This window comes from Eucyclogobius newberryi, unplaced genomic scaffold (genome assembly GCF_026437365.1).
Source record: "Eucyclogobius newberryi isolate DKJ021-1_F unplaced genomic scaffold, fEucNew1.0.hap1 SCAF_1, whole genome shotgun sequence".
NCBI classification, from domain to species: domain Eukaryota; kingdom Metazoa; phylum Chordata; class Actinopteri; order Gobiiformes; family Gobiidae; genus Eucyclogobius; species Eucyclogobius newberryi.
This window is the reverse complement of record NW_027315723.1, coordinates 15,486,188-15,512,921: the sequence shown is the minus strand read 5'-3', so window position 1 is coordinate 15,512,921 and position 26,734 is coordinate 15,486,188. Positions and strand designations below refer to the sequence as shown.

At 41.2% G+C, this 26,734-nt stretch overlaps 2 protein-coding genes across 2 annotated transcripts in view; one reads left to right on the top strand and one right to left on the bottom strand.

The window, feature by feature from the left end:
* Positions 1 to 920: 920 nt before the first annotated feature.
* On the bottom strand, positions 921 to 9,530 carry cybb (cytochrome b-245, beta polypeptide (chronic granulomatous disease)). The gene is made up of 13 exons (XM_072434497.1): positions 9,424 to 9,530; positions 8,470 to 8,562; positions 7,701 to 7,811; positions 7,101 to 7,185; positions 6,560 to 6,708; positions 4,653 to 4,834; positions 4,233 to 4,365; positions 3,400 to 3,492; positions 2,976 to 3,229; positions 1,875 to 2,037; positions 1,642 to 1,788; positions 1,440 to 1,564; positions 921 to 1,062 (listed from the first exon to the last, which is right to left on the bottom strand). Exons 1-13 carry the CDS (start codon positions 9,466 to 9,468, stop codon positions 945 to 947), a joined length of 1,698 nt encoding a protein of 565 aa, XP_072290598.1. The 5' UTR covers positions 9,469 to 9,530; the 3' UTR covers positions 921 to 944.
* A 15,472-nt stretch (positions 9,531 to 25,002) lies between these two features.
* Positions 25,003 to 26,734, top strand: part of LOC140348433 (growth hormone receptor-like) — a 39,843-nt gene continuing 38,111 nt past the window's right edge. Inside the window, exon 1 of the mRNA XM_072434399.1 lies at positions 25,003 to 25,201. The gene's annotated coding sequence lies outside the window, so the exon portion shown is untranslated. The remainder of the gene's footprint in view (positions 25,202 to 26,734) is intronic.

Here is a 26,734-nt window from a genome sequence, read left to right as displayed (position 1 = left end):
GATACAACATCTCAATATAGTTCTATGCCTAAACAAGATCTGTTTCTGAGAAAAGAATTTGAAAATGGGAAGTCTGAATTTTGAAAGAAATTTCATGAACACTTCTGCAACTCAAAACGAGAAGAAGACATTTTTGAAACACCCAAAGATGTAGTAATTTGAGGGTTTTTGACATTTGTACCTTCACTTTATAAAAAACAGAAATTACATTTGGAGAGGAACAAACTATAAACTACTGCAGGAGGCCAAAGTCTAGACTAGAGCAAGGACTAAATCACGACTAAATTAAGGGTAAATTAGAAGAAAAAAATGTGTATGATCTGGACTGAACCAGGTCCAAACCAAGGTCTGAACCAAGGTCCAAACCAAGGTATGTACCAGGACTGAACCAGGTCTAAACCAAGGTCTAAACCAAGGTCTGAACCAGGACTGAACCAGGACTGAACCAGGTCTAAACCAAGGTCTAAACCAAGGTCTGAACCAGGACTGAACCAGGACTGAACCAGGTCTAAACCAAGGTCTAAACCAAGGTCTGAACCAGGACTGAACTAGGTCCAAACCAAGGTCTGAACCAAGGTCTGAACCAGGACTGAACCAGGTCCAAACCAAGGTCTGAACCAAGGTCTGAACCAAGACTGAACCAGGTCCAAACCAAGGTCTGAACCAAGGTCTGAACCAGGACTGAACCAGGTCCAAACCAAGGTCTGAACCAAGGTCTGAACCAAGACTGAACCAGGTCCAAACCAAGGTCTGAACCAAGGTCTGAACCAGGACTGAACCAGGTCCAAACCAAGGTCTAAACCAAGGTCTGAACCAGGACTGAACCAGGTCTAAACCAGGACTGAACCAGGTCCAAACCAAGGTCCAAACCAAGGTCTGTACCAGGACTGAATCAGGTCTAAACCAAAGTCTAAACCAAGATCCAACCCAGGTCTGGATCAGGTTTAGAAGTTCTCCTTGTTGAAGATGAACTTGACTTCAGCCTCAGAGTGAGACAGGCACTGCTTCTCCAGAGACTTTCCGAGCTGAGGAGGTCCACAAAGGAACACGCCCACTTTAGTCCTGAAAGAAAATAAGGTCATTACGAGCTTGAGTCAGATGCCCTTCCATCCTCCAACATCCTTGTAACTGAGATAGATTCTGAAGTGTGCATCAATAATTATAGTAGTAGTGTTGTAGAACAGTTGTAGCAGTAACAGTAGAAGTTATGGCTGCGGTATTAGTATTAGTATTAGTAGTATTAGTATTAGTATTAGTATTAGTATTAGTATTAGTATTAGTAGTATTAGTATTAGTATTAGTAGTAGTAGTAGTAGTAGTAGTAGTAGTAGTAGTAGTAGTAGTAGTAGTAGTAGTAGTAGTAGTAGTAGTAGTAGTAGTAGTAGTAGTAGTAGTAGTAGTAGTAGTAGTAGTAGTAGTAGTAGTAGTAGTAGTAGTACTTTGGGTGTTTGGTGGCGATGCAGCTGAACTCGCTGTCCCAGTTGGGTTTTCCGTACAAAGTCTTCTGTTTGAGTCCCGTGATCGGATCGTTCTCTGCCTCGTGATGAACCCGGAAATGAGCCGCCTGAACAAGATGGATACATTACAGTAGTAATAGTAGTAGTGTACTAGTGTTTGTAGTAGTAGTGTAAATATTTGTACCTCCTGCTCCTTCCAGCGTGTGAGGTAGATGTTGTAGCTGAGGAAATCGTTCAAGTCTCGCTCGTTCATCTGTTTTTCTAAAGACTGGAGCAGATCTGCAAACCATTCGAAGGCCTCGGTCTCCGGGCACAACCAGTAGAAATAAATCTGAAACAACATACAGGACTAAACCAGGACCAAACCAGGACTAAACCAGGGCTAAACTGAGTCTAAAACCCAGTGCAAACCCTTACCTTCTTGGTGAAGGTGTCCTGGTTGTTCTGGATGTGTTTGTACCACACAGATTTGAGGATGGAGGCGAAAGGCGTCACCCCGATCCCGGCTCCAACCAGCATCACCACCTCATAACGAAACACATCCTCCGACGCAGTGCCAAACGGGCCGTCTATGGCAATCCTGTGACCAGAGAGAGACTAGGGATTAGAACTGGGTTTGTCCTGTATTCTTCATTTCATTTCTTGCTAATTTCTCTCAGCAAACTTTAAATATACTTCTAAATCAATTTCCCCTTTTATGTTGTTCAGTCTCCTAGCGTCCTCCCTCCTCGCCTCCTTGTCTTGTCAAAAGTCCGTCTCAAGTGTTTTGTACCTGGTGCTCGCTGTAGCCTGCAGCGTTCTTGAATGAGTGGTCATTAGTGGAGATTGGGCTTGCGGGTGTCCTTTGTGTCAATAATTGTGTTTGTCATTTTAGACCTGGGAAATTGGTACAGGATCCGACAGCATCAATGCCGGTGTGTCACTTTTTAGAAACGCTTTGCAGAAAAACACCTACACTGTAATTATTTAATGTGAAGACTAGGAGCTGTGAGCCATAGAAAAATACCATGGCAAATGATCAAGATAACCATCAACAGACCGTACAGAGGTTTAGACCAGGTTTAGACCTTTAGACTGGGTTTGCCAATGATTTGTTGTATTACTGATGGATACGTACTGTAGTTTAGTCCTGGTTAATTTCTGGTCATTTGTTTTTGTTTGGTCTGTGGTTTAGACCTGATTTAGTTTGTGTTTAGTCCTACTTTTGGCCTATGGTGATACTTGTTTGACTCGACTATTGAAGTGGAGCTTAGTTAACATCGAGTTCTAACCTAAATCTTGAACCATCATTTCTTCTCTCATTTGGGAAGGTCTAAACCAGGTCTAAACCAGGTCTAAACCCTAAACTTGACTTAAGCCTTAAACCCATTTTTCTTCTCTTACTTGAGCAGGTCTAAAACAAGTCCAAACTCGGGCTAAACCCTGGCCCTAACCTGTGTTTTTAGGTCTAAACCAGGTCTAAATCAGGTCTAAACCCTAGACTTGACCTAAACCTTAAACCCTCCTTTCTCTTCTCACTTGGGCAAAGTCCAGGCCTGCTTCTGCTCGGGCTGGTCCCCTCCACAGGCCTGGTACAGCTCCTCGGTCCAGTCGCCCACAATGCGGATGTGGGTGCTGAAGTGGTCCTCTTCGGGGGCAGAGGTCAGCGTGAACGGGTGCCACTCCAGACGGGACACGCTCGGGCACTGGATGAAGACGTACTGACCCACCTCCATCTTAAAACCTTTACGCTTCATCTGCAGCTCCAGCGTGCGCGAGGGATGCATCACCACCTGCAGGACCAGGGAGGAACAATAAGGTACAGAAAACACCTTAAGCTTTCTTTCAAGTATTTAGGACTAAACTGTAGAATAGGTAGATCATTATTTGACTTTTTGTTCATGATAAACCGCAATATTGAGCTAAACTTACTTAATAACAATGAAAAATGGTTGGTACAAACCTTTGTGACGACGACTTTCTGGTGCGATCTGTAAAGTCGGACCAGTCTCTCACACAGATACAGGAACATGGGCCCCACCACCCACTTCCACGTCTGGAATCAACAAGAAAATAACTCACCAAGTGCTCCAAGTATATCAAGACTAAACCGAGACTGAACATGGACTTAACTCAGTTTAAAACAGGACTATAACCATTACTCAAAACCAGAACCAACTAACCAGTTCCAAATCAGGTTCAAATCGTTCGAAACCAGGTCCAAAGCAACTGACACTTCAACTGCAACTTTATTTATAACGCACTTTAAAGCGACCAGGTTATTATATATTACACACTAAATTAAAACAATTTACAACTTAAAATAACCCCTGACAGAATAGAATCTAATGTAAACATGTGCATTTGTAGGAGCGACTCACAGAAGACTCACAGTCCCCCAAATGGACAAAAAATGTCTCTACAAGGTCCAAACCAGATGTAAACCCGGTCTAAGACAGGTCTAAACCAGGTCTAAGCCAGGTCTAAGCCAGGTCTAAACCAGGTCTAAACCAGGTCTAAACCAGGTCTAAACCAGGTCTAAACCAGGTCTAAGACAGGTCTAAACCAGGTCTAAACCAGGTCTAAGACAGGTCTAAACCAGGTCTAAACCAGGTCTAAGCCAGGTCTAAACCAGGTCTAAACCAGGTCTAAACCAGGTCTAAACCAGGTCTAAACCAGGTCTAAGACAGGTCTAAACCAGGTCTAAACCAGGTCTAAACCAGGTCTAAACCAGGTCTAAACCAGGTCTAAACCAGGTCCAAACCAGGTCCAAACCAGGTCTAAACCAGGACTCACCATGGGGGGGTTTCCTGCAAACTCGGGCACAGCACAGTCAGACTCGTTCTTGCCCCAGTCCTGGAAGCGCTCAGAGCAGTTCTCTGGATTATTGGTATTAAGACTCTCCATCGTTTGACCACGAACTATACGCCTGAAAATACAAATATACAAGAAATACACCATAAGAAAAAGTACAATTACAACTAATGCTTCAGCTACAATTTTTACAACTAGTACTTCAACTACTATTACTACAACAACAACAATAACTTGGACTTCAACGACTACTACTACCTTTCTACAACTACTAAATATCCACTCGAGGTCAGACCAGGTCCAAACCAGTTTAAAACCAGGTCTAAACCAAGTTATACAGGGGAAAGTGTAAAACACACACAAAAATCCTTGTTTAGTGCTGTGTATATTTAATGTTCTTACTGGAATCCATGGAAGACAAGCCCGATGAAAAAAATGACAAAGAGGTGGTGTGTGAACCAGAAGACCTCGAAGTATGACCTTCGGATGAACTCTGTGGAGGAGGTGATGATCAGGATCAGAGCCAGAGTGATGGCCACACCCGTCAGGCCGGCAACCGTGGTGAACATCACAATGGTCTGGTTCTACAGATGAAAGAAAACAGGACTTAAACAGGACTGGACCTGGACTTTTGACCAATAACATGTGCCATAATCTCAAAGAAAAGACAGAAATTAGACTGGACAAAACCAGGGATTTACAATACAAACCAGGACTAAAGCAGGGGCTAAAGCTGGGACCAAACAAGACTAAACCAGAATAAAGAGGCACTAAATCAGTAACTAACCTACATGTTAAATCATGAGGCCAGACCAACAATTAGCATTCTGACAGGTTCAGGCCGATAGAAACTGTTCATAATTAGATGCAGACATCACAACATTTTGATCCCAAGACCTGCTTTTACAATCCGTACTGAAGGAAAACAAATTATACATGAAAAAAAACAAGTACAGCCTCTTTAAATATATAGGCAACAGACTAAATAAATAAAGTCTAGATATGTCTAGAGTGAAGTTTGACCTAAGGCTGAAGCAGTGCTCATCAAAAAAGAGGAAGTGTTTTGAGGAACAGTTTGTCTGAGGACAAGGGGAATCTTAATCTGATGTAATAAGAGATTTATGTTATTGAGGCATATAGTGATGCAATGGAGACTGAAAATAACTTGATTTCTATGTTTTCATTGGATGTATAAGGACAGATACAGAACTAAACCAGGTCTGAATGAGAGCTCAAAGCCAATACCACATCATTTAGAGCTAAACCAGAACTAACCCAGGTCTACACAACCTGTCCCATCTCTCAACTCACAGGACCAAAACCAGAACCAACCCAGGACTAATTCAAGACTAATCCAGGTCTCATTGGTGCGGATGGGAAGTTGTGTGCACTAAACATGGCCCAAAGCTGGTCTAAAGCTGGTCTAAAGCTGGTCCAAACCCGGTCTAAAGCTGGTCTAAACCCGGTCTAAAGCTGGTCTAAACCCGGTCTAAAGCTGGTCTAAACCCGGTCTAAAGCTGGTGTAAAGCTGGTCTAAACCCGGTCTAAAGCTGGTCTAAACCCGGTCTAAAGCTGGTCTAAACCCGGTCTAAAGCCGGTCTAAAGCTGGTCTAAACCCGGTCTAAAGCTGGTCTAAACCCGGTCTAAAGCTGGTCCAAACCCAGTCTAAAGCTGGTCTAAACCCGTTCTAAAGCTGGTCTAAAGCTGGTCTAAACCCGGTCTAAAGCTGGTCTAAACCCGGTCTAAAGCTGGTCTAAACCAGGTCTAAAGCCGGTCTAAACCCGGTCTAAAGCCGGTCTAAACCCGGTCTAAAGCTGGTCTAAAGCTGGTCCAAACCCGGTCTAAAGCTGGTCTAAAGCTGGTCTAAACCTGGTCTAAAGCTGGTCTAAACCTGGTCTAAACCCGGTCTAAAGCTGGTCTAAAGCTGGTCTAAAGCTGGTCTAAAGCTGGTCTAAAGCTGGTCTAAAGCTGGACTAAAGCTGGACTAAAGCTGGTCTAAAGCTGGTCTAAAGCTGGACTAAAGCTGGTCTAAACCCGGTCTAAAGCTGGTCTAAAGCTGGTCCAAACCCGGTCTAAAGCTGGTCTAAACCCGGTCTAAAGCTGGTCTAAAGCTGGTCTAAACCCGGTCTAAAGCTGATCTAAAGCTGATCTAAAGCTGGTCTAAAGCTGGTCTAAACCCGGTCTAAAGCTGGTCTAAAGCTGGTCTAAACCCGGTCTAAAGCTGGTCTAAAGCTGGTCTAAACCCGGTCTAAAGCTGGTCTAAACCCAGCCTAAACCCAGCCTAAACACAGTCTACACACCGCCTTTACCGTCTCATTGGTGCGTATAGGGTTGAGGAAGGAAGCGTTGTCGTTGGTTCCAATCTCGGACAGCACAAACGGGAGCAGCTTCTGGTCGCGGTCCAGTTGAGCGTTCATGAAGAACTCAAAGTTAAACAGGTGAGCAATGATGTGCACAGCTGCAGGGACAGAGTTTATACAATCAGACAACAAACTATTATATGGCATTAAAAAAGCTTAATTCCTGGTTTCAGCAAATATTGGTCAGCCACAGCAGCAAGACAAATGTTCGATATTGTTATTGGCTCAAAGAAATCCATAACAGCCCATTCGTAAAATGCAAGTCAAATTTGTAGTACTTTAGATTATTTGTAACATTTAATTTTATTTTCTCTATGTATAAATGTAGTTTATACATATCTGGAGATGTATTCTCTTTATTTTATTAATAGTAATTCTTCAAATTCTGTCACATTATTTAGATCTAAAATGATTAGCGTTGGTGCTAGAAGCTATTGTTTTTTGTCTGGTTTTGTGTTTTGTCAGTGCAGAAGGGGTGTTTTGGCAGTACCAGTGTGGAAGGCGATCATGTAGGCCACCAGTTTGTGGAAGGTGAGGTTTCTGTCCAACTGTCGAGCGGCCGTCCGACTGCAGCACTGAGCCAGAGACAGAGAGGAAGAACGTTTTATGAGATATATTTATTATTATAGTGTATTTATGTGGTGCTTTTCCACATTTAAGGCAGGCCCTGTTCTGCTTGGCTTCTGGGAGCGAGATTAGCATTGACCTTTATGTTAACTGCGGTTCAACGATATGGTTTTCCATTTATCCATATACAGTCATTATAGTGATTATCATAATAGGTCTGAATATTCCCGTATGTTTAATGTTATATATTGTGTATAATTGTGTTATAACGAAACAAAGAAGACAACCACTTAATTTTGACATTCACTGTGGTTTTATGGATACAGGCTATTATTATGTTTTTCTTTTATTGTTGATACATCAAATGAGTATTTATTTTTGATAATAGTTTTTGTACTGACTATCCGAGTACCAAATACAGGCCTAGTTCCTCATTCAAGCTGTTGAAACTACATACACTGTAGATTTTCCATTTTAATCATGTAAACTCCCCTTCTTCTGAAGTGTATGTGATCTTTTGTACCTGGATGGTTCCTCTGAGTAAGGAGAGGAGGTTTCTGCAGACCGGGAGGAGGATCAACATACAGTTAAAGTTCAGACAGGCGGCAGGAGCTCTGGCCCAGGACAATGCGTGCTGAGGGGTAAAAGTGCTCATTTCAGAGTCGCTTTCAGACACAGTAATTTCACTCCTACTTGAGTAATGTATTTGACAGTGTAACAGTTCTCTTATTTGAGTAAAAGTTTTGGTGACAAAAGCTTCATTTTATCATGATAATAATTATTCATTATTACTATGCAATTTTTGATTATTTGAGTATTTGTGTTTGTTGCACTGCTCCTCTGTCTGTATTTTCACATACATACTGTTACTACAATAATTATCTGTATTCTGTACTTCTACTTGAGTAATTTATCTTGAAGTAGCAATAAAATGTTTTGCTTCCGATCCTGATGTACTACTTCTGTAGTGAGGTCATTACTGTAGTCACATCTGAGGGAACAGCTGTATTTTTAGAGGAAGTGAAAAGAACAGGGGCTTTTTTGTAAGGAAATAATGAATACAAAGCTCTGTGTTCACTGTAGAATAATTGGTCAAACTAGGACTAAACCAATGACTAAAGGTGTTTTGTCCTGGTTTTGTCCTAGTTTAAGCCTGATTTAATTCTGATGTAGTCCTTGTGGTGTGAGTATTGGTCAAATATCTAAATCAGGACTAAACCAACATCTAAACAGTAAACCCATGCAGACACTGGACCAGGACTGGACCAGGACTGGACCAGGACTGGACTCACCCCGAGCAGGACTCGAGTGTAGAACCATCTGGGAGTGAGAAAGGCCAAGTAAAAGTGAACAAACAGGAAGACATTGATGCCCAGCCAGACCAACTGAAAGAAGGAGCAACAAAGTATACAATTAAAGATGCATTATGTAACTTTTAAGAAACTGATCTCAACTAAACCTAAACTGATGGATTATAAGGTTATGTGAGGATGGAAAAGGCTTTGGCTATAATTCTGCATATTTACAGGTACATGATTTATTGCATTTTCTGGTTTTAATATGCATTGTCTCTTTATTAAATAAATAGACAAATAAATAAATACAAAAATACTAGTCTTTAATACAACCATTTTGAGAATTTAACACTTCAATTTCATATTTTTTGTGAATAAATCATTTTTTATTAAAAACGTCAACAACTTTTATGTATATTTATGCTTGTTTGTTATAATTTAGTGCAACATTATGAGTAATATATATAGTACACTATTATATATACAATATGTATGGTGGTGAAAGAAGGATTGTTTAATTAATTCAGTTGCACATAATAGCAAATTTAAACTTACAACAGGGCTATCCTAACATAAGAGAAACCCTAAATGAAGTAATAATTAGGTCTACAAAAAATGTTGCATGATATAAGTACAACAGGTGCTGTCCGGTGGTCGAGTGGTTAAGGCAGCAGCACATATGCCATGCTCCAGGTGTAGCTGGCTGTAGTGTCGTAAGTCGTACAATGTCCTCCCTTCTCTGTCATCCCCATTTCACACTTAGCTGTCCTGTCTAATAAAGCCTATGGCCCCAAAATTTCTATAAAAAATAAAAATAAACATCACATTTGACAGTCTATTACTTATTAATTGCTAAAACCAAGACTAAATTACAGAAGTTAATTTAAATTAAAAACATTTTAAAAAATTAAATTAAATTAATTCTTACAATGACAAAAAAATAATACTTACAATGACAAAGACAGATAGTCCTTCATTGGCAGCAAAATTCCCCATATTTAACAACTAAACTGGTTTAAAAACAGGGCTAATATTATCTAAGGAGAAACGAGCCGAGGAGGAGCAGAGGAGGTGAGGTACCAGACTGAGAAAAGTACAAGTACAAACCAAGGTTTCAGTTGTATTCGGAGCGCTCTGATTGGACAGACACCAGGAAGTGTAAATCTTCATCAAATAAGATAAGATAAGATAAGATATTCCTTTATTGTCCCACATGGGGAAATTTCATTGGTGCTACGCAGGTAGATACAGAGGTAGATACAGAAGAACAGATCACTTATAGGAAGTCTGAAAAACACTTTCAGTAGAAGATCTCCTATAAATAAATAAAAACTCCCATAGACAAATAAATAAATAAATAAATACCATTGCATGTGATCCCGACAGTAATTGCACATGAATATGTGAGGAAACACAGTCTTTTAGTAAGAGTGATAAGAAGAATTTCAAGTAGTATTGGCAGTACTTTCAGACATAAAATAAATAGCAGTATAAGTAGGTTGTAGTACGTAATTAAATTATAAACCAGGACTAAACCAGGTCTAATCCTGGACAAAATATTAGACTGAAACAGGGACTAAACCAAGACTAAATCAAGAACAAGCTAGAGTCAAAATGCGACCTGAATTGAAGTGGGTTCAGTCCTGGTTTAGTCTTGGATTAGTCCTGGCTTTATCTTGGATTTCTTCAAGATGATAACTGACTAACTAACTGATTAAATTTTTGGCATTTTTGATTTCCATCACCAACTCACAATAATTTGCTTCATTTAGTTTTTTAACTTTAACTTTTATTCCCTGCATATTTCAGGACTTCTCTGCCCTTCCTAAAGTCATCTTTTAAAGGAGGAAGTTGTTTTTGTCAAAGTGAAGTAAAACCGTGTTTTTTTACTCATTTCCTGTTTCAGATTGAACTGATGCCAATGGAATACACCTACATTTGAATCTAAATCAAACCAGAACTAATTAGTACCGATTCTATATTTTGCGTTATACTTTTGCAGACTTAAGTGTTGTTTTATCTTCAATATCATGTAGGAAATGGAGCTTTAAAAATGTAAAGTGCTTGAATATGCGTTTATTAAAAACGTCAGCTTGGTCCTAAAGTCGATCCTTGTTTGGTCCAAGTGAGTACAATCTTCCTCAGAGGGATCTCACAGTCGCCTCTCACAGTTGCCTCTCACGGTCGCCTCTCACGTCGCCTCTCACGTCGCCTCTCACAGTCGCCTCTCACAGTCGCCTCTCACAATCGCCTCTCACAGAGCCTCTCACAGAGCCTCTCACAGAGCCTCTCACAGAGCCTCTCACAGAGCCTCTCACAGTCGCCACTCACAGTCGCCTCTCACAGAGCCTCTCACAGTCGCCTCTCACAGTCGCCTCTCACAGAGCCTCTCACAGAGCTTCTCACAGAGCCTCTCACAGTCGCCTCTCACAGTCGCCTCTCACAGTCGCCTCTCACAGAGCCTCTCACAGAGCCTCTCACAGAGCCTCTCACAGAGCCTCTCACAGTCGCCTCTCACAGTCGCCTCTCACAGTCGCCTCTCACAGAGCCTCTCACAGAGCCTCTCACAGAGCTTCTCACAGAGCCTCTCACAGAGCCTCTCACAGAGCCTCTCACAGTCGCCTCTCACAGAGCCTCTCACAGAGCCTCTCACAGTCGCCTCTCACAGTCGCCTCTCACAGAGCCTCTCACAGAGCCTCTCACAGTCGCCTCTCACAGAGCTTCTCACAGAGCCTCTCACAGTCGCCTCTCACAGTCGCCTCTCACAGTCGCCTCTCACAGAGCCTCTCACAGAGCCTCTCACAGTCGCCACTCACAGTCGCCTCTCACAGAGCCTCTCACAGTCGCCTCTCACAGTCGCCTCTCACAGAGCCTCTCACAGAGCTTCTCACAGAGCCTCTCACAGTCGCCTCTCACAGTCGCCTCTCACAGTCGCCTCTCACAGAGCCTCTCACAGAGCCTCTCACAGAGCCTCTCACAGAGCCTCTCACAGAGCCTCTCACAGTCGCCTCTCACAGTCGCCTCTCACAGTCGCCTCTCACAGAGCCTCTCACAGAGCCTCTCACAGAGCCTCTCACAGAGCCTCTCACAGTCGCCTCTCACAGTCGCCTCTCACAGAGCCTCTCACAGTCGCCTCTCACAGTCGCCTCTCACAGTCGCCTCTCACAGTCGCCTCTCACAGAGCCTCTCACAGTCGCCTCTCACAGAGCCTCTAGTGGTGAAATCTGCCAGTGGAGCAGGAGCCAAATCATGCATAACTTTGAACATTAGGCAAAAATCTGCAAATTGATGAGAGTCCGACCAACTTCAAAAACTATTGTACAGTGATGAAAATGTCTTGGTTGTTTATCCATGACTTTAATAGCTCTTTTATACAGTGTATCCAGCTGCAAGGATAAAAGCGGGAAAACAAGCGGCAGTACAATACCAGAATCGAACCAGGATCACAAAGCTGACTAATAAAGAGCCAACCCAGGAACAGACCAGCACCAAACCAGGACCAAACCAGGACCAAACCAGGATCAAACCAGGACCAAACCAGGACCAAACCAGGACCAGACCAGCACCAAACCAGGACCAAACCAGGACCAAACCAGCACCAAACCAGGACCAAACCAGGACCAAACCAGGACCAAACCAGGACCAGACCAGCACCAAACCAGGACCAAACCAGGATCAAACCAGGACCAAACCAGGACCAAACCAGGACCAGACCAGCACCAAACCAGGACCAAACCAGGACCAAACCAGGACCAGACCAGCACCAAACCAGCACCAAACCAGTACCAGACCAGCACCAAACCAGGACCAAACCAGGACCAGACCAGGACCAAACCAGGACCAAACCAGGACCAGACCAGGACCAAACCAGGACCAAACCAGGACCAGACCAGGACTAAACCAGGACCAAACCAGGACCAGACTAGGACCAAACCAGGACCAAACCAGGACCAAACCAGGATCAAACCAGGACCAAACCAGGACCAAACCAGGACCAGACCAGCACCAAACCAGGACCAAACCAGGACCAAACCAGGACCAGACCAGCACCAAACCAGCACCAAACCAGTACCAGACCAGCACCAAACCAGGACCAAACCAGGACCAGACCAGGACCAAACCAGGACCAAACCAGGACCAGACCAGGACTAAACCAGGACCAAACCAGGACCAGACTAGGACCAAACCAGGACCAAACCAGGACCAGACCAGGACCAGACCAGGACCAGACCAGGACCAAACCAGGACCAAACCAGGACCAGTCCAAGACTTTTTTTTCCTTTACCTTGGTAAAACATACATTATTGAATGTTTTTTCTTACAAGGCCACTTATTCCAGTGACTTAACCCTGTCAAATGAAAGTAAATATATTCGTATAAGTGAGCTAATACGCTTTTGAATTCAGTGAACTCATTAGTGGTTTTACAGCCATGGAGCATATTGGGAAATCATATGCTATTTGTTTAATCATGCAATTTACGTAAATAATTGTTCTAATGAAGAGACAATCGGCTTTGATTTGGTTCATTAAATGTTTAAGTCATGTGCGCTAATGTCACATATCAAGTCGAAATAATAGTGAAGACATTTAGTCCTGTTTTAGTCCCCATGGGTTCTATATTGAATCTTGATTTAGCCCTGTTTTAGTCCTGATTTAGTGCAGTTTTTGACCTGGTTTAGTTCTGACTTAGTCTTGATTTAGTCCTGGCTCAGTTCTTGACAGCTCGATTCTGTTTGGACTCTGATTTACCCTTGGTGTAGTCTTGGGCTGTTTCCCAACAATAAGCGCCTTGCCTTGGTCTGATCTGGGCGTGGCAGGGCATCCAGGTCATCTAAGTCATGTTCTAATGTTCCTGTTCGCAGTGGCTTGTGTCCTCTTTTTGGTTAGAATGTGGTTAGGATACATCTGTGTAGCCGTCGCTGCCTTGAACTGGTGAATTTTCTCACAATGCACCATGATTATTTTAGAAGATAAAAAGATAAGAGCATGGATGTGTATTGCTTTGGAATCAGCTTAAGTTTAAACATTCTAAACATGCTATTGTTATTATTGTAAGACCCATTCTCAAAAAATAATGAATGAATTAAAAGATAAATCAAAAATAAAATAATAAGTCCCCCTCTCCAGAAAGTCCCCACCACTGCAATATGTGCCCCCAGTATATATGTGATCACCAGAATATGTGACTATTTTACTCATGTGACTGTGGAGCTGCTGCTTGATTCCTCTGAAGCCGGTTCCACAAGTCAACTATATAAAAACCTCTTCCTCACCCTCCGTGGGTGGTCCCTCTTTATCCCCCTTCAAGCTCGGGTCCTCTTTAACCCACTTTTCTGGAACAAGATGTTCCAGTTTGGGGTCACTGCCCCAAGTGCTCTGATCACTACGGGCACCACCGATACCTTCACGCTCCAGGCCTTCTCCAGTTCCTCTCTGAGGCCTTGGAATTTCTCTTTTTCCGGATGTTTCCATTCCATGGCGCTGCAATTTCCACCACCACGGCTTTCCTCTGACCCTTGTCGACCACCACTATGTCCGGTTGGTTCACCATTACCATTCGGTCTGTCTGTATCCGGAAGTCCCAGAGGACCTTGGCTCGGTCATTTCCCATTTTGTCCATGTCTTGATTTACTTCTGATTCAGTTTGTTCAAATTAATCCTTTCAACCTGGATTAGGCCGTCCCACGCATGGGACGCTATTTCATTTTGTCCATCATCTTATAAAAGGAACTCTCAAGCTGCTTGATATGTACACAAAAATAAAGTTGTAACCCTCGTATTTCCAGTCAAATAAACTATTCGGAGTGGCAGGGCCACTCCTGAAGACCTTCTATGACTCTGTGGTGGCATCAGCCCTCCTGTACGGTGTGGCCTGCTGGAGCAGCAGCATCACAGAGAGGGAGAGGAAGAAGCTGGACAGAGTCATCAAGAAGTCCTGCTCCGTCCTGGGCTGTGCTCTGGACTCGGTGCAGGAGGTGGGGGACAGAAGGGTCCTGGCTAAACTCACATCTATACTTGACCATGAGTCTCACCCCCTGCAGGACACTCTGTCCGCTCTGGAGAGCAGCTTCAGAGACTGATCCACCCTCGATGTGTGAAGGAAAGGTTTCGCAGGTCTTTCCTTCCTGCTGCTGTCAGACTCTACAACAAACACTGCTAGCCCTGAACATGTGCAATACTGATGTAACCATGTGCAATACCATCATATTCATGTGCAATACTGAATTAACCATGTGCAATACCTGTAAATAAGAGTGTTCTATTTTGTTTTTATTCAGTTTACTCACCTGCTAATAGTGTTACCTAGTCTTGTGCTAGCTATTTTTACTTTGTTTTTATTTTATTCTATTATCTTTTTTTTTTTTATTATCTTATTTGTATCTTTATCTTTTTATTTTTATTTATCTATTTTATTTTTATTTCCCCCCTCCATTCCCTATTAAGATAGGAGAGGAGCTTTGTTAATAAGAGTTTTTTGTTTTGTTCATAAGAGTTCTATTAAGAGTGTGTTTTTGAAACTTCCTATAATCTGTCCTTTCCTCCTGTTTCTACTGCGTTGTAACAACAAAATTTCCCCTTGTGTGGATATTAAAGGATTATCTTATCTTATCTTATTCTGGGAAGCATCAGAGTCAGTTTGTACTCCAAAACCATCAAACAAAAAAATATCCTAAAATAAAATAAAAAAATAATAGGATATGGATTCTACTTAAATAAAATCTCGATGACTATATTAGTTGTTGATTATTTCAATATTAATTAGTTGTGATTAATTGATTAACTTGTTTCTGCCCTTATTTGTGCATAAAGTAAATTATATTTTATGAATATTCTTAGATTAACTTGCAGAAGAGAGTGACAGAGAGTCTGCTCACATTGTGGCAGAGGCCTGTCCCACATCATCACAGTTCTTGTTCTTTACTCAGTCCCCAAAACTATTTTTTTGTGAATTTACCTTCAGCTTTTAAAAGAGAATTGTCAAAACCCAACAAATTCTCATTTTAGTGTCCATCAGCCGATCCCTCCAGAAACCAGCTTTACTCATTTATATATTTAACAAAGAAAATCTTGGCAGGATTTAAAATCTGAATTCCCTTGAGCAGAGCATTTTTCTACTTGAGATTAGAATAAAACAGACAGAGTCCAAAACTACAGAGTCTCAGCTTCACAAAGGCTCCAGCAAATTGTTTGTACTTCAGAGGAACAGCTTAAAGATTCAAGATTTCAAGATTTTTTGGAAAAAATTGCATCGGCTTGTACAGTTTAAACTTTAAAGAAAACAATGCTAGAAATATATACCATTTATTTTAATTTAATTATTTAAATTACTACATAAAATAAGTTTCCATCAGATCCTCCTGTTCATGTTCCCAGAGTGTGCTTGTTAGAAACTCCCCTGGACGGTGGTCTAAAGTGGTCCCTAAACACTAAACTGGTCCAGGCCTGTGTGCATGGGTCCAAAGCAGGGGTGGGCAAACTACGGCCCGCGGGCCACATGTGTCTTTATAATCCGGCCCGCCAAAGATGCCAAGTAATGTTAAAAATAATAATTAATAAAATAAATAAATGTTTTTTGTACTTGTATCCTTAATAAATATGACGTGAAATGAATTAAATATAGATTCAATAGCCTATATTTTATTTGATATTTTTGATTTTGTTTTTTTCACACCAATGATCACGGGCCGGCCCTCCGCTACTTGCCTGGATTTGAATATGGCCCTCGGAGGAAAATAATTGCCCACCCCTGGTGTAGAGGGTTATTTCTGACCCTGGTTTAGTCCTTCTCAGTCCCAGCTAAAACCTGGTTTAGTCCTAGAAGTTATTTTTAAACCTTTGTATACCAGTATTTAGGTCAATGCACTTGTTCAATCAGCTTAATGTACTGTTACAGCTCTACTCATAGATCATAATATCAGACCTGCCATTCATTTCCTGACATATGAAAGACAGATGCCCTCCCATCCTCATATATATATATATATATATATATATATATATATATATATATATATATATATATATATATATGTTTTATTTGAGAAAAAAGCATGAAGTAGTGTGCGGGGACTGTTGAGCTCTACATACATGATGAGGGAAGATGTTGGTGGAGGAGACAGGATAACCACCATCGTTCACACACATGATATCAGTGTTGCTTCTGATGGAGATTGTCGGTGGATTTGGTTGAGTGTAATTGTGCTAAAAGCAGCTGTAGCTCATCATGGAGTCATGCGCTGCAACCTTTGACTTTTCCCCTCCGAGAACTGGATTAAAACAGATTAACAATGACCTTTGCAGATTATACACACAACTGGAATATACTAACAAAAAGAGTGCATTAGTCCTGGTTTAATCCCTGTTTAGACCTGGTTTAGACTTGATTTAGTCCTAGTTTAAGTCCTGTTTGTATTCTGTTTGGTCCTGCTTTTCCAAGTCTAGATTATGTTTAGTCATTGTTAAATCTGTTTAGTTTTGGTTTAAACATAGGACCAGGACAAGTGCCTATGAGAGCCAGGTTCAGTTCAGTTGCATTCAATTCTGGTTTCATCCTGTTTTATATGATACAACAAAAACATGAGATCTTTCTAGTAAAATGTCCAACTGAATTAATTCTGTGAGTGACAGCGCCCTCTTCTGGATGTGTACCGTTAGCAATACAAAAGTGACCATGAGTTCCTGTTCCAATAAATAAGCGTTATATACAGCTTTAAAGTTACAGTAAGTTGAACCTTGGTTAAGAACTATGCTTGGTCTTAGTTCTGATTTCAGTGGGTTTTCCTGGTCTCTGAGGTTCCTGTTGGTTTAAATGGGATCAAATGAACTGGAGACAAAGACAGTACAGGGACAAAGCAGTGTTAAAATGCCCTCACTCCTCACACACAGGTCTAAACCAGGAACAAAGCAGATGTAAACTGGGGCAGATCCTTGACTAGGTCAGGACTAAATTAGAAATAAACCAGGTATAAACCAATCCAGGTATAAAGCAGTACTAAACCAGTTGTAAACCAGGTCTAAACCATGACTTAACTGTGGTACTACTAGATCCATATTTACTAGATCCAAGTATGGAAACGGATCTGAAAAGAAATAAATACTAAAACCAATTCTAATACAGGTATCAGGTATAAACTAAAACAAAAACATATCAACTAAACTTGTTTTCCATTCCAGACAAAACTATAAATCAACCAAGTCTTCACCAGGAATAAACCAGGTAGGGACAGTGCATGTTAATGAACATACGTGACATACCTGCTGTAAACACGCCGGGCTCATTTTCATCTGCTGTCCCACATTTGTCCCACACATACACCATTTCAACGGTATGGCTGCATTGTCTCCACAGAGATGTTATTGAATTGCCTGGAATGTTCCACTGGATGGCATTAAACCTCTGTCTTGCTTTTATTCAATTACAACTGTTTTATTAAAATAAAAACAGCTTCTCCACCGATCTGAAATGTAACTTGGTGTTGTCACCTACTAGTCTGGAGATGGATAAATGTTATGCCATAATGTGGCATTCTAGGCAAAGCATTTACATTTGCAGACAAGCAGCCAAGCCACTAGAAAGTGCCCTTCAAACATGGCAAAATGAAGTCTAAAACCAAGACTAAACCAGGACTAAGACCTCAACTTAAAATGTGTACAATCCCCAGCACAGCATTGTCCATTCTGATCTGTAATTATTTAGCCAGTCCATTTTTAAACCTTTCTCTTCTCTCTCTCTCTCTCTGATGCATATTCTCCATGATTATCCATGTGTTGCAGTCGTCACCATCACCATGGCAGCATAGTCCCGGTAATCCTGGTGGAGTGATCTGATGGAGAGTCTTTTGTTTGAAGTCATAATGAACCAGAGTCCCCTAACCTTTACCTGCTCTGTCTGCGTGACATATACAGTATCTGACATTTTCAGCAGAAGCAATCATAGACACTATGATGATCTGCTCAACTTTTAATCATGTTTTAAATGAGACTCTGCATGTTATTTTAATTTCACACAAAATTACATGAAACCTCTCTTTTATGGCTAAACCACAATTTTATTTTTTCTTCATTTCACACTGGACAGCACTGTACTTCAAAACAGGTACAGTGCTGTCCGGTGGTCTAATGGTTAAGTCCCAGGCTCCAAGTGCAACCAGCCGCAGTGTAGTGAGTTCAAATCCCAACTCTGACAATTTACTGCATGTCCTCCACTCTCTCTCCTCCCCATTTCACACTGTCCTCTCCTGTCTAATAAAGCCTACGGACCACAAAAATCTAAAAATAACAAAATCTAATTCATTATAGTTTTTAATTTGAATTAGTGAACATAAACTACATTATACAGAATGTCATTGTTTACAGTGCCATTTGACAAATTATATTAGAATATTCTCCAATAGAACTCCAAACCAAGTATTCTTCCAATTAAAATATTGTAATGTAGCTGACCATTACATAGGCTTAGAATGAGAATAAAAGGAAACCACAAGTAAATGTTTTAAATAATTTATTGAGAAGTTTAGTTTTGTGAGGCTGCCTGCAATAAAAGAGAACATGTATGTAACTGATCAGTTTAACAAAATGAAATGTCAATTTACGGTCAGCACTAGATCATACACTCATAATTCTGTCCCGCTGATACAGCTCAGGCAACAATTTTCTCTCTACAAAGCTTTTTTTCATTGCATTACAGTCTATTCCACTTCACACGTAGTATATTTTGTTTTGTGCTTGAATGTTGAGCGCCTTTTGTTTTTGACCAAACCACAATAATTAAAATAAATAGGGTAAACCCCTAACCCCTAATCCCTAATCCCTAACCCCTAACCCTGAGCCGGAGCACCTTAAGAAGGTTCCGGGGCAGAACATTGTGGGAAAATAGGAGGGGAGTTTTAGGGGGTTAACTGTTTTAGAATATATTGTAAGGATGAATATGTGCACAGTAAATTAAATAAAGAATACATTTTTGAATTAAATTTAAGTATGTATATTGACACAGTTTTTCTACAGTTAGCTTTTATCTTTGCTGTCTAGGAAGATTAGTAACTTACCTGGTCCTCGGATTGGGAGTGTATATATCAATAACTATTTGAAACGAATGACCAACTGAACTACCCCCCCAAAAAAATGATTTACAAAGAAGTTATCAAGCATGTGTCCGTCTTTGAAGCCTTGAACAGTGATAATCTTTCAAGTTTATAGTTTTAATTATTATCATTACACGTGCACAATCCTTCTCTCTCCAGGCAAACAGAATCATAGGGGTAAATGATGGATCCGTACACTCATGAATTTAGTACAACATGGAGAAACAGCACAAGCCTAGTGCAGTAAACACGAGTCTATGAATAACCCACAACTTTGAGACGTATATTTATAATTTAAAACTACAGAGGTTTAATGGCTCCACCACACACACTAAAGTGACAGAAAGAGAACAATATAACTGAGAGGATGAAGGAAAAATGTGTTTACAATGAACGATAAATGGAGAGTAAACTACAGTTAAAGTAAAGGTTGTTTTCTGACAGTACAAGATCCATTATACCACTATATAAACATTTGACCTGTTCCATCTCAGTAAACATACAGGGGGAGGGGATGTTTTCAAAAGATTTAATGATGCACACAATGGACAGTTTATTGCTTATGTCCATTAGGTTCATGTGTCTGTTTTTTTCACAAGATAACATCACCATTTCATTACATAATTACGTTACTTGCCCCGTGTTACCGGGTCACTATCATGATCAAGATAAACAGGAACTCATTTAGTCTTTCAGTGCAATATAATGCCACTTGTGTAACATTTAATATTCAGTAATATTAAAGCAACAAATCTGATATTTACATAGACTACGTCATATTAAAGGTCCACTATGCACATTTTTTCTTATGTGTAGGATCTGCTACATGCTTGTCTCCATGGAGATGCCATACTGTGACACAATCTGGACAAAGCAACAACATCTCCATGGAGACAACCAGGACCCTCCACCTGAAACATTGTGCAGCTTTAAACAGATATTTGCTTCACAACACACTTAAGATTAGTAGTAGTGTTTTACTCATGTAATCGGTTTAAAGACATTGTAAGCATATTAAGGTTACGGTCATAGTGACCTAGGTCAACACATAAGAGAATCCAGGTGTCCAGGAAGTGAGGCTGATCCACCCTCTTGATTGAGAAGACCACATGGCATTTTGTGCCATTCTGGTGCCCGTGTGCCCACTGGCCACTGGATGGCATCAGCAGATTTAGCCGCATAAACGCTTCAGATAAAAGGGCACATTATGATGCACAATGAGCACTAAATAAACATGTACAAATAATGTATATTACAATTTGACCAACAGAAAAGGTAGTAATGAATTATATGAAATATGTCATTTGTGACCTGCAAGAGAATTGTACAAGCTCCAATGTTCACAGACCTGTTTATGATGAAGGAGGGTTGAAGTTCTTTTCAACTGACAATTTCTGAATGAATCCAGTGTTAACGCTAATATTAGCAAAATGGCACCTGCATGAGAAGAAGGCGGAGTGGGCCTGATGTTTTCTTTTCTTTTGCCCTCTCAATGTCCTGAGACATTTATCCCTGGTTAACCCAACTCCAATTTAACATTATTCAAACCAAAATATTAATTTGATTGATTTTCAGTCCAGTTCATCCCAGCTGTAATGTTTGCATTCTCTAATTCCCCGTGTTCTGAAACAAATCTGGATTGTTTTTATAAATATTGTGTCCTCGTAGCGCTGCAGGCTGAAGAAGCACTTGTTTGACCCTGGGGCAGTTCTACATGTGGACTATGTCGCAAACGTATATTTTTAAATAATCCATGTTCAAATAAAAAAAATATTTTAAATGTTAATTTATTCACATCTACATAAAAGAGTGTTTTACATTTTCTATTGTTCTCAAAACAATGATCTAACCAGAAATATTAAAGGGGTAATGGACGATTTTTCGGCGATTTGAGAACTCAAGCGAAAGTGCGCACGTGCACTCCCCCCGTGCGGATGCAGAGAAAATCCTACACGTGCGTTTGTTTATTAGCGCAACGGATCGCATCGCATCTCTCGTCTCCGTAGATTTCCGTCTCTTCTGAGTCAGCTCAAACTGTCTTTCTCTGTCTTAATTTTGTCCGTACACTGAGGGAACTATAATAGATCCATGCGCTTAGACACAGGGAAACGTGCTGCTCTCCTGGGGACGAGCCGCACGCGGCTGCATTGACATGTGAATGAACTACTCGGCTGTCCACGCCACGAGGAAAGAGACTCAGATTTGGCACCAAAAAATCGTCCATTACGCCTTTAACCAAAGGTTAGGGTTAGATTCTCACCCTGGGTTGCCATACATTGGGAAAAAATATTTGCTTTGGAAATATATTGAGGTGCAATGGTGACAAGACAATTCATTATCTGTTATATGTCTAATCTGCCTATTTAAATTGAACTAAATGCCGATGTTTTGTCCTATTTAACTTTATGTCGGTGTAATCCCTCATTCGTCCAGGCGTGTTCCATAGTAGAAAAAGCTTCAGTTGTAGTCATCTGGACTCAGTTTGAAAAAATAGACGTTTCGACTCTCATCCAAGAGTCATTGTCAATAACAGAATTTAGGTCGAGAACTCCGATATTAATACTGTTCTGTGGTAAGACCCGCCCATTGGGAGGAGCCTTCCTGAAGTAGAAAGAGTTGTTTGTTTCAACAGAAACTCCCCCTTGTATCTACCGAGCTAGCCTATTCAGAATCTTAATGGGCTATTAGAGTCCTCTTTGTCTTAGTGAGACCCTGGCTCAACCACCCTGAGTACCTGATTAGCATCTGAATGTCCTTTACCTTTCCAGGGGTTCAGAATCCCATTATAAATAACAGGAAGATGAAACCTAAGCCCTCCATTTCTGTTTAAAGAAGGTCTTTCTTTTTTAACAAAAATAGCTTCCTTGACTCCTCTTTCAAACCATCTTTTCTCCCTGCTTAAAACCTTCACCTCACCGTCTTCAAACGAGTGATTAGAGGCTTCAAGATGGAGATGCACAGGCTGAGAGGGCATTTCGGACATGTTTTTCCTGTCCGAAATGCCCTCTCAGCCTGTGGTTACCCCGCTTGGGCTCTCAACAGAGTGAAGAGAACCAAGAAGCAGGACAAAAGGGAAACTGAACAGAGAAGGAAGGGTGTTTCTATCCCTTATGTGTCTGGCCTGTCGGAAAAACTGCAGAGAATTTTTAGACAACACGAAGTCCCTGTTTATTTTAAACCAGGAAACACTTTAAGACAAAAACTGGTTCACCCTAAGGACAAGTTGCCGACTCAAAAACAGAGCAATGTAGTTTATTCGATCCAATGCAGTGAAGAAAGTTGTAAAGAACGTTACATAGGTGAGACGAAACAGCCTCTACACAAGAGGCTCTATCAGCACAGAAGAAATACAAGTTCAGGACCACAGAGCGCCGTGCATCTCCATCTTGAAGCCTCTAATCACTCGTTTGAAGACGGTGAGGTGAAGGTTTTAAGCAGGGAGAAAAGATGGTTTGAAAGAGGAGTCAAGGAAGCTATTTTTGTTAAAAAAGAAAGACCTTCTTTAAACAGAAATGGAGGGCTTAGGTTTCATCTTCCTGTTATTTATAATGGGATTCTGAACCCCTGGAAAGGTAAAGGACATTCAGATGCTAATCAGGTACTCAGGGTGGTTGAGCCAGGGTCTCACAAAGACAAAGAGGATTCTAATAGCCCATTAAGATTCTGAATAGGCTAGCTCGGTAGATACAAGGGGGAGTTTCTGTTGAAACAAACAACTCTTTCTACTTCAGGAAGGCTCCTCCCAATGGGCGGGTCTTACCACAGAACAGTATTAATATCGGAGTTCTCGACCTAAATTCTGTTATTGACAATGACTCTTGGATGAGAGTCGAAACGTCTATTTTTTCAAACTGAGTCCAGATGACTACAACTGAAGCTTTTTCTACTATTTAACTTTAGTTTGATATATCTGCAATTACTGTAATTACCCACATGAAATAAAAACTGGTTAATATTTAAACGTATTCTCTGTCTATAAATAGTTGAACAATGTTCAAAAAGCCTTACTCCAACACAAAGTCGCAATTGTAAAGACTAAACTGGTCCATTAAGGGCGCTGGGGCGCCCCCCCGTCAATCTGCCAACTACGAAATTTTTGTGTGTGTCTAAAAACAATATAATTTATTCAAAAATATCTTATATTCTTATTAGCGTAAATGTGTAAAATAATAATATATATCCATATATATATCTATAAATAGATAGATGTATACTTTGTTTGCGCGCCGCGTGGTCTGCTGTGCAGCCTGCGTCACTTTTCTACGTACCCGTGAGCCCCATAGAAAAGCAATGGGGATTTTTAGCCAATCAAATCACAGTCAAAAGTGACTACGTCACTATGGTTTTCTCCATAGGAAAATAGCGACTATGGGGCGCTCCAGAAAGCGCCCTTTTGAACGTAGTGTTTACGCCATGGAGCTACGCTTTTTACGCTAGAGACACAGACACGCGTCTACGCGGAAGTCCCACACACGCCGTGTTTTCCATGTTTACGTCTTAAAACTGCATCTACAGACGTCTGTGACAAAAGGTACGTCCAAAACGACTCAGAATGAGCTGCTCAACTGTGCTGGCTTTATTCATGTTGAAAGTGGCTGATTTCGTATCAATCCGAGCCGAAACATGCGATCTGTCAAACTCGGTGCTACGTTACCATGACAACAAACACACAGTTTTTTTTAGTATCGCTTAACTTCTAACTTATCATTAACAAAAGTGGAAATAAAGTGTGTTTACTTAATTAATTCAGTTGTAAATGTGTATTTAAAATATGTATCCATACAGTCAACGTTAAAAATTTCAATTTTGGACATTTATAAAAAACAAAAACACAGTCATGTCAAATAGCCCCCCCTATAATTTGTACCACCAGCCGCCACTGAAACTGATAAGGCATTTATACATTTACATACATACATACAACATTTATACATTTCCAGTACGGTTATTTCCTTACAGTGCATTTCTAGTAGAATTAAAGCAGCTCACTGTCCTACATCTGAAATGAGGACTTAGGCTAATCAACCTCAATAGACCTAAAATCCTCAATGGCTGAACTCGCAAACATTTGGGGCCTTAACTCTGGGTGGGCACTCCATGTGAAGCGCCCCTGTGAGTCGCTCCTCGGCGGCATCACAGCGCGCGCGGCAGCGCTGTACAGCGCGCGCGGAAGCCCGCGGCAGCGCGCGCGGCAGCACTGTACAGCGCGCGCGGAAGCCCGCGCGGCAGCGCTGCCGGCGCGCGCGGAAGCCCGCGGCAGCGCGCGCGGCAGCACTGTACAGCGCGCGCGGAAGCCCGCGGCAGCGCGCGCGGCAGCACTGTACAGCGCGCGCGGAAGCCCGCGGCAGCGCGCGCGGCAGCACTGTACAGCGCGCGCGGAAGCCCGCGGCAGCGCGCGCGGCACGCGGTCAGGTGATGGAAAAGGTGCTCTCAATCCCCGCTCACAGGCACCACGAGAGCTCCACAGTCTGTCACCGGGACTCTCCTGTCCTGGCAGTTACCCTGTCTTTACACATCTTTTGTGGGACAACAAGCATCCAAACCCCGGTGCAGGTTCCGGTTCTGGAGCTGGTTCTTCTAGGAATTATTTTGCCGGGGCTTATTGCAGCGACAGACGGATTCGCAAGCGGGACACAAACTATCGAGGTAAGACGGATTCAGCACCGGCATCTGCTCCCGCGGCTTTAGCGCGTGTTCAGGACTTACGATAGTGTTAAGTACATTTCACAACACTAGAGAGAGACGCACTGTTCATCCAATAGCTGACAAATATTTGCGCGCTGTGATAGTCAAATAGTAATAATATTAGTATTATAAATATTATTACGTACATTTTAGTAGGCCTAATTTTACACCCACGTAACGTACAAAGAATATCTTAATGGACTTGTGTTGCCTCCTGTCTCCAAATGCCTTTCGAACACCACGTTGTCTATTAGATCGTTACTGTGCGTAAATTGGAACCACATTGTTAACAATTTTGGGGGAAAATTATGAATATTTTTTACATTGTCGTGCAATTTTTGGTGTTTTGATAAGTTAATGATTTTGGAGCAATCGAAATGAATAAAAGTAGGACTAAATGATTTAATATGATAAAACCTAAATAATATGCATCCATAACAGGCAGAACCATAGCCAAATCAGAACTCATTCAGGACTAAAATAAAGACAAAACCAGGACTAAATACTAAATTGTGACCAAACTTGAACTAGGGCTAATAAAAAGACGAAAACAGGACTAAACAAGTTCTAAACAGAATTATTAAACATGGTAGAACATAGAACAATGAAATTATTTTGGACTACTTGGACCAGGCCTTGGACCCAGACCTAAACACGAACTTGAACCAGGACAAAACAAAGACCAAACCATGGTTAAGAACCAATGAAACCAAGTCTTATGACCAAACCAGGACTAAAACCATGATCTAGATCTGAACCCAACCAAGACTAAAAGTGGGACTAAATTGCTAAATCACATGTCAACCAACACACTCCCCGTACTTCCTGTTTACATGATATATAATGTACATTATTATCATATGTAATGTAAATGTCTCAGCCAATTAGACTCAAGTATTCCCGGGGCCTGAATGAATTGGACGTTTGTATTGGTCCATAAGGAAGCATGTGCACCATTTAATTTCTTTAGAGAGTGGATAATCTCGGCTCCTGTCTGTCTGGTACTTTGAAATTATCTTTACTTTTATTTACAGAGTTTTTGGCCAGCAATTGTCCATGGAACAGTGAGATAAGGAAATGAGACCACGCCTCAACTGTAATAAATGTCTTAAGCATTAATAGGGACCAAAACCAGGACTTAACGATGACTAAACCAACGATCATAATGAACTGAACTATGAACTAAACCAGGACCAAACCAGGTATTAACCCACAAATCATGGACAAAACCAGGACTAAACATAGGATTCAGTGTGTGTTAAAAATGGGACTAAATAAGGGCTAAACCAAACCAAGAACTAAAGCAGCATTAAATTAATACTACTTTGGGACAAAGAAAATACTAAAAAAGGGCTTAGTGGGTGAACTAGGTCTGGCCAATGGACCAACTTCTATTTCCAAGCCGTTTTAGATCAACATTTCAACATTGTATGTTAAAATGAACAAAATGTAGAATGGTGAGCTACTCCTGTTAGATTTTATTGAGCATAATAA

Bases quoted from the DNA above. Each gene is read 5' to 3' on its own strand.
- cybb (XM_072434497.1), bottom strand. From the start codon at position 9,468: ATGGGGAATTTTGCTGCCAATGAAGGACTATCTGTCTTTGTCATT. The intron at 7,812-8,469 runs GTGAGTCCAGTC...TTTACCCCTCAG, and splicing joins ACACTCGAGTCCTGCTCGGG to CACGCATTGTCCTGGGCCAG. The intron at 3,493-4,232 runs GTGAGTCCTGGT...TGTTGATTCCAG, and splicing joins TTGCAGGAAACCCCCCCATG to ACGTGGAAGTGGGTGGTGGG.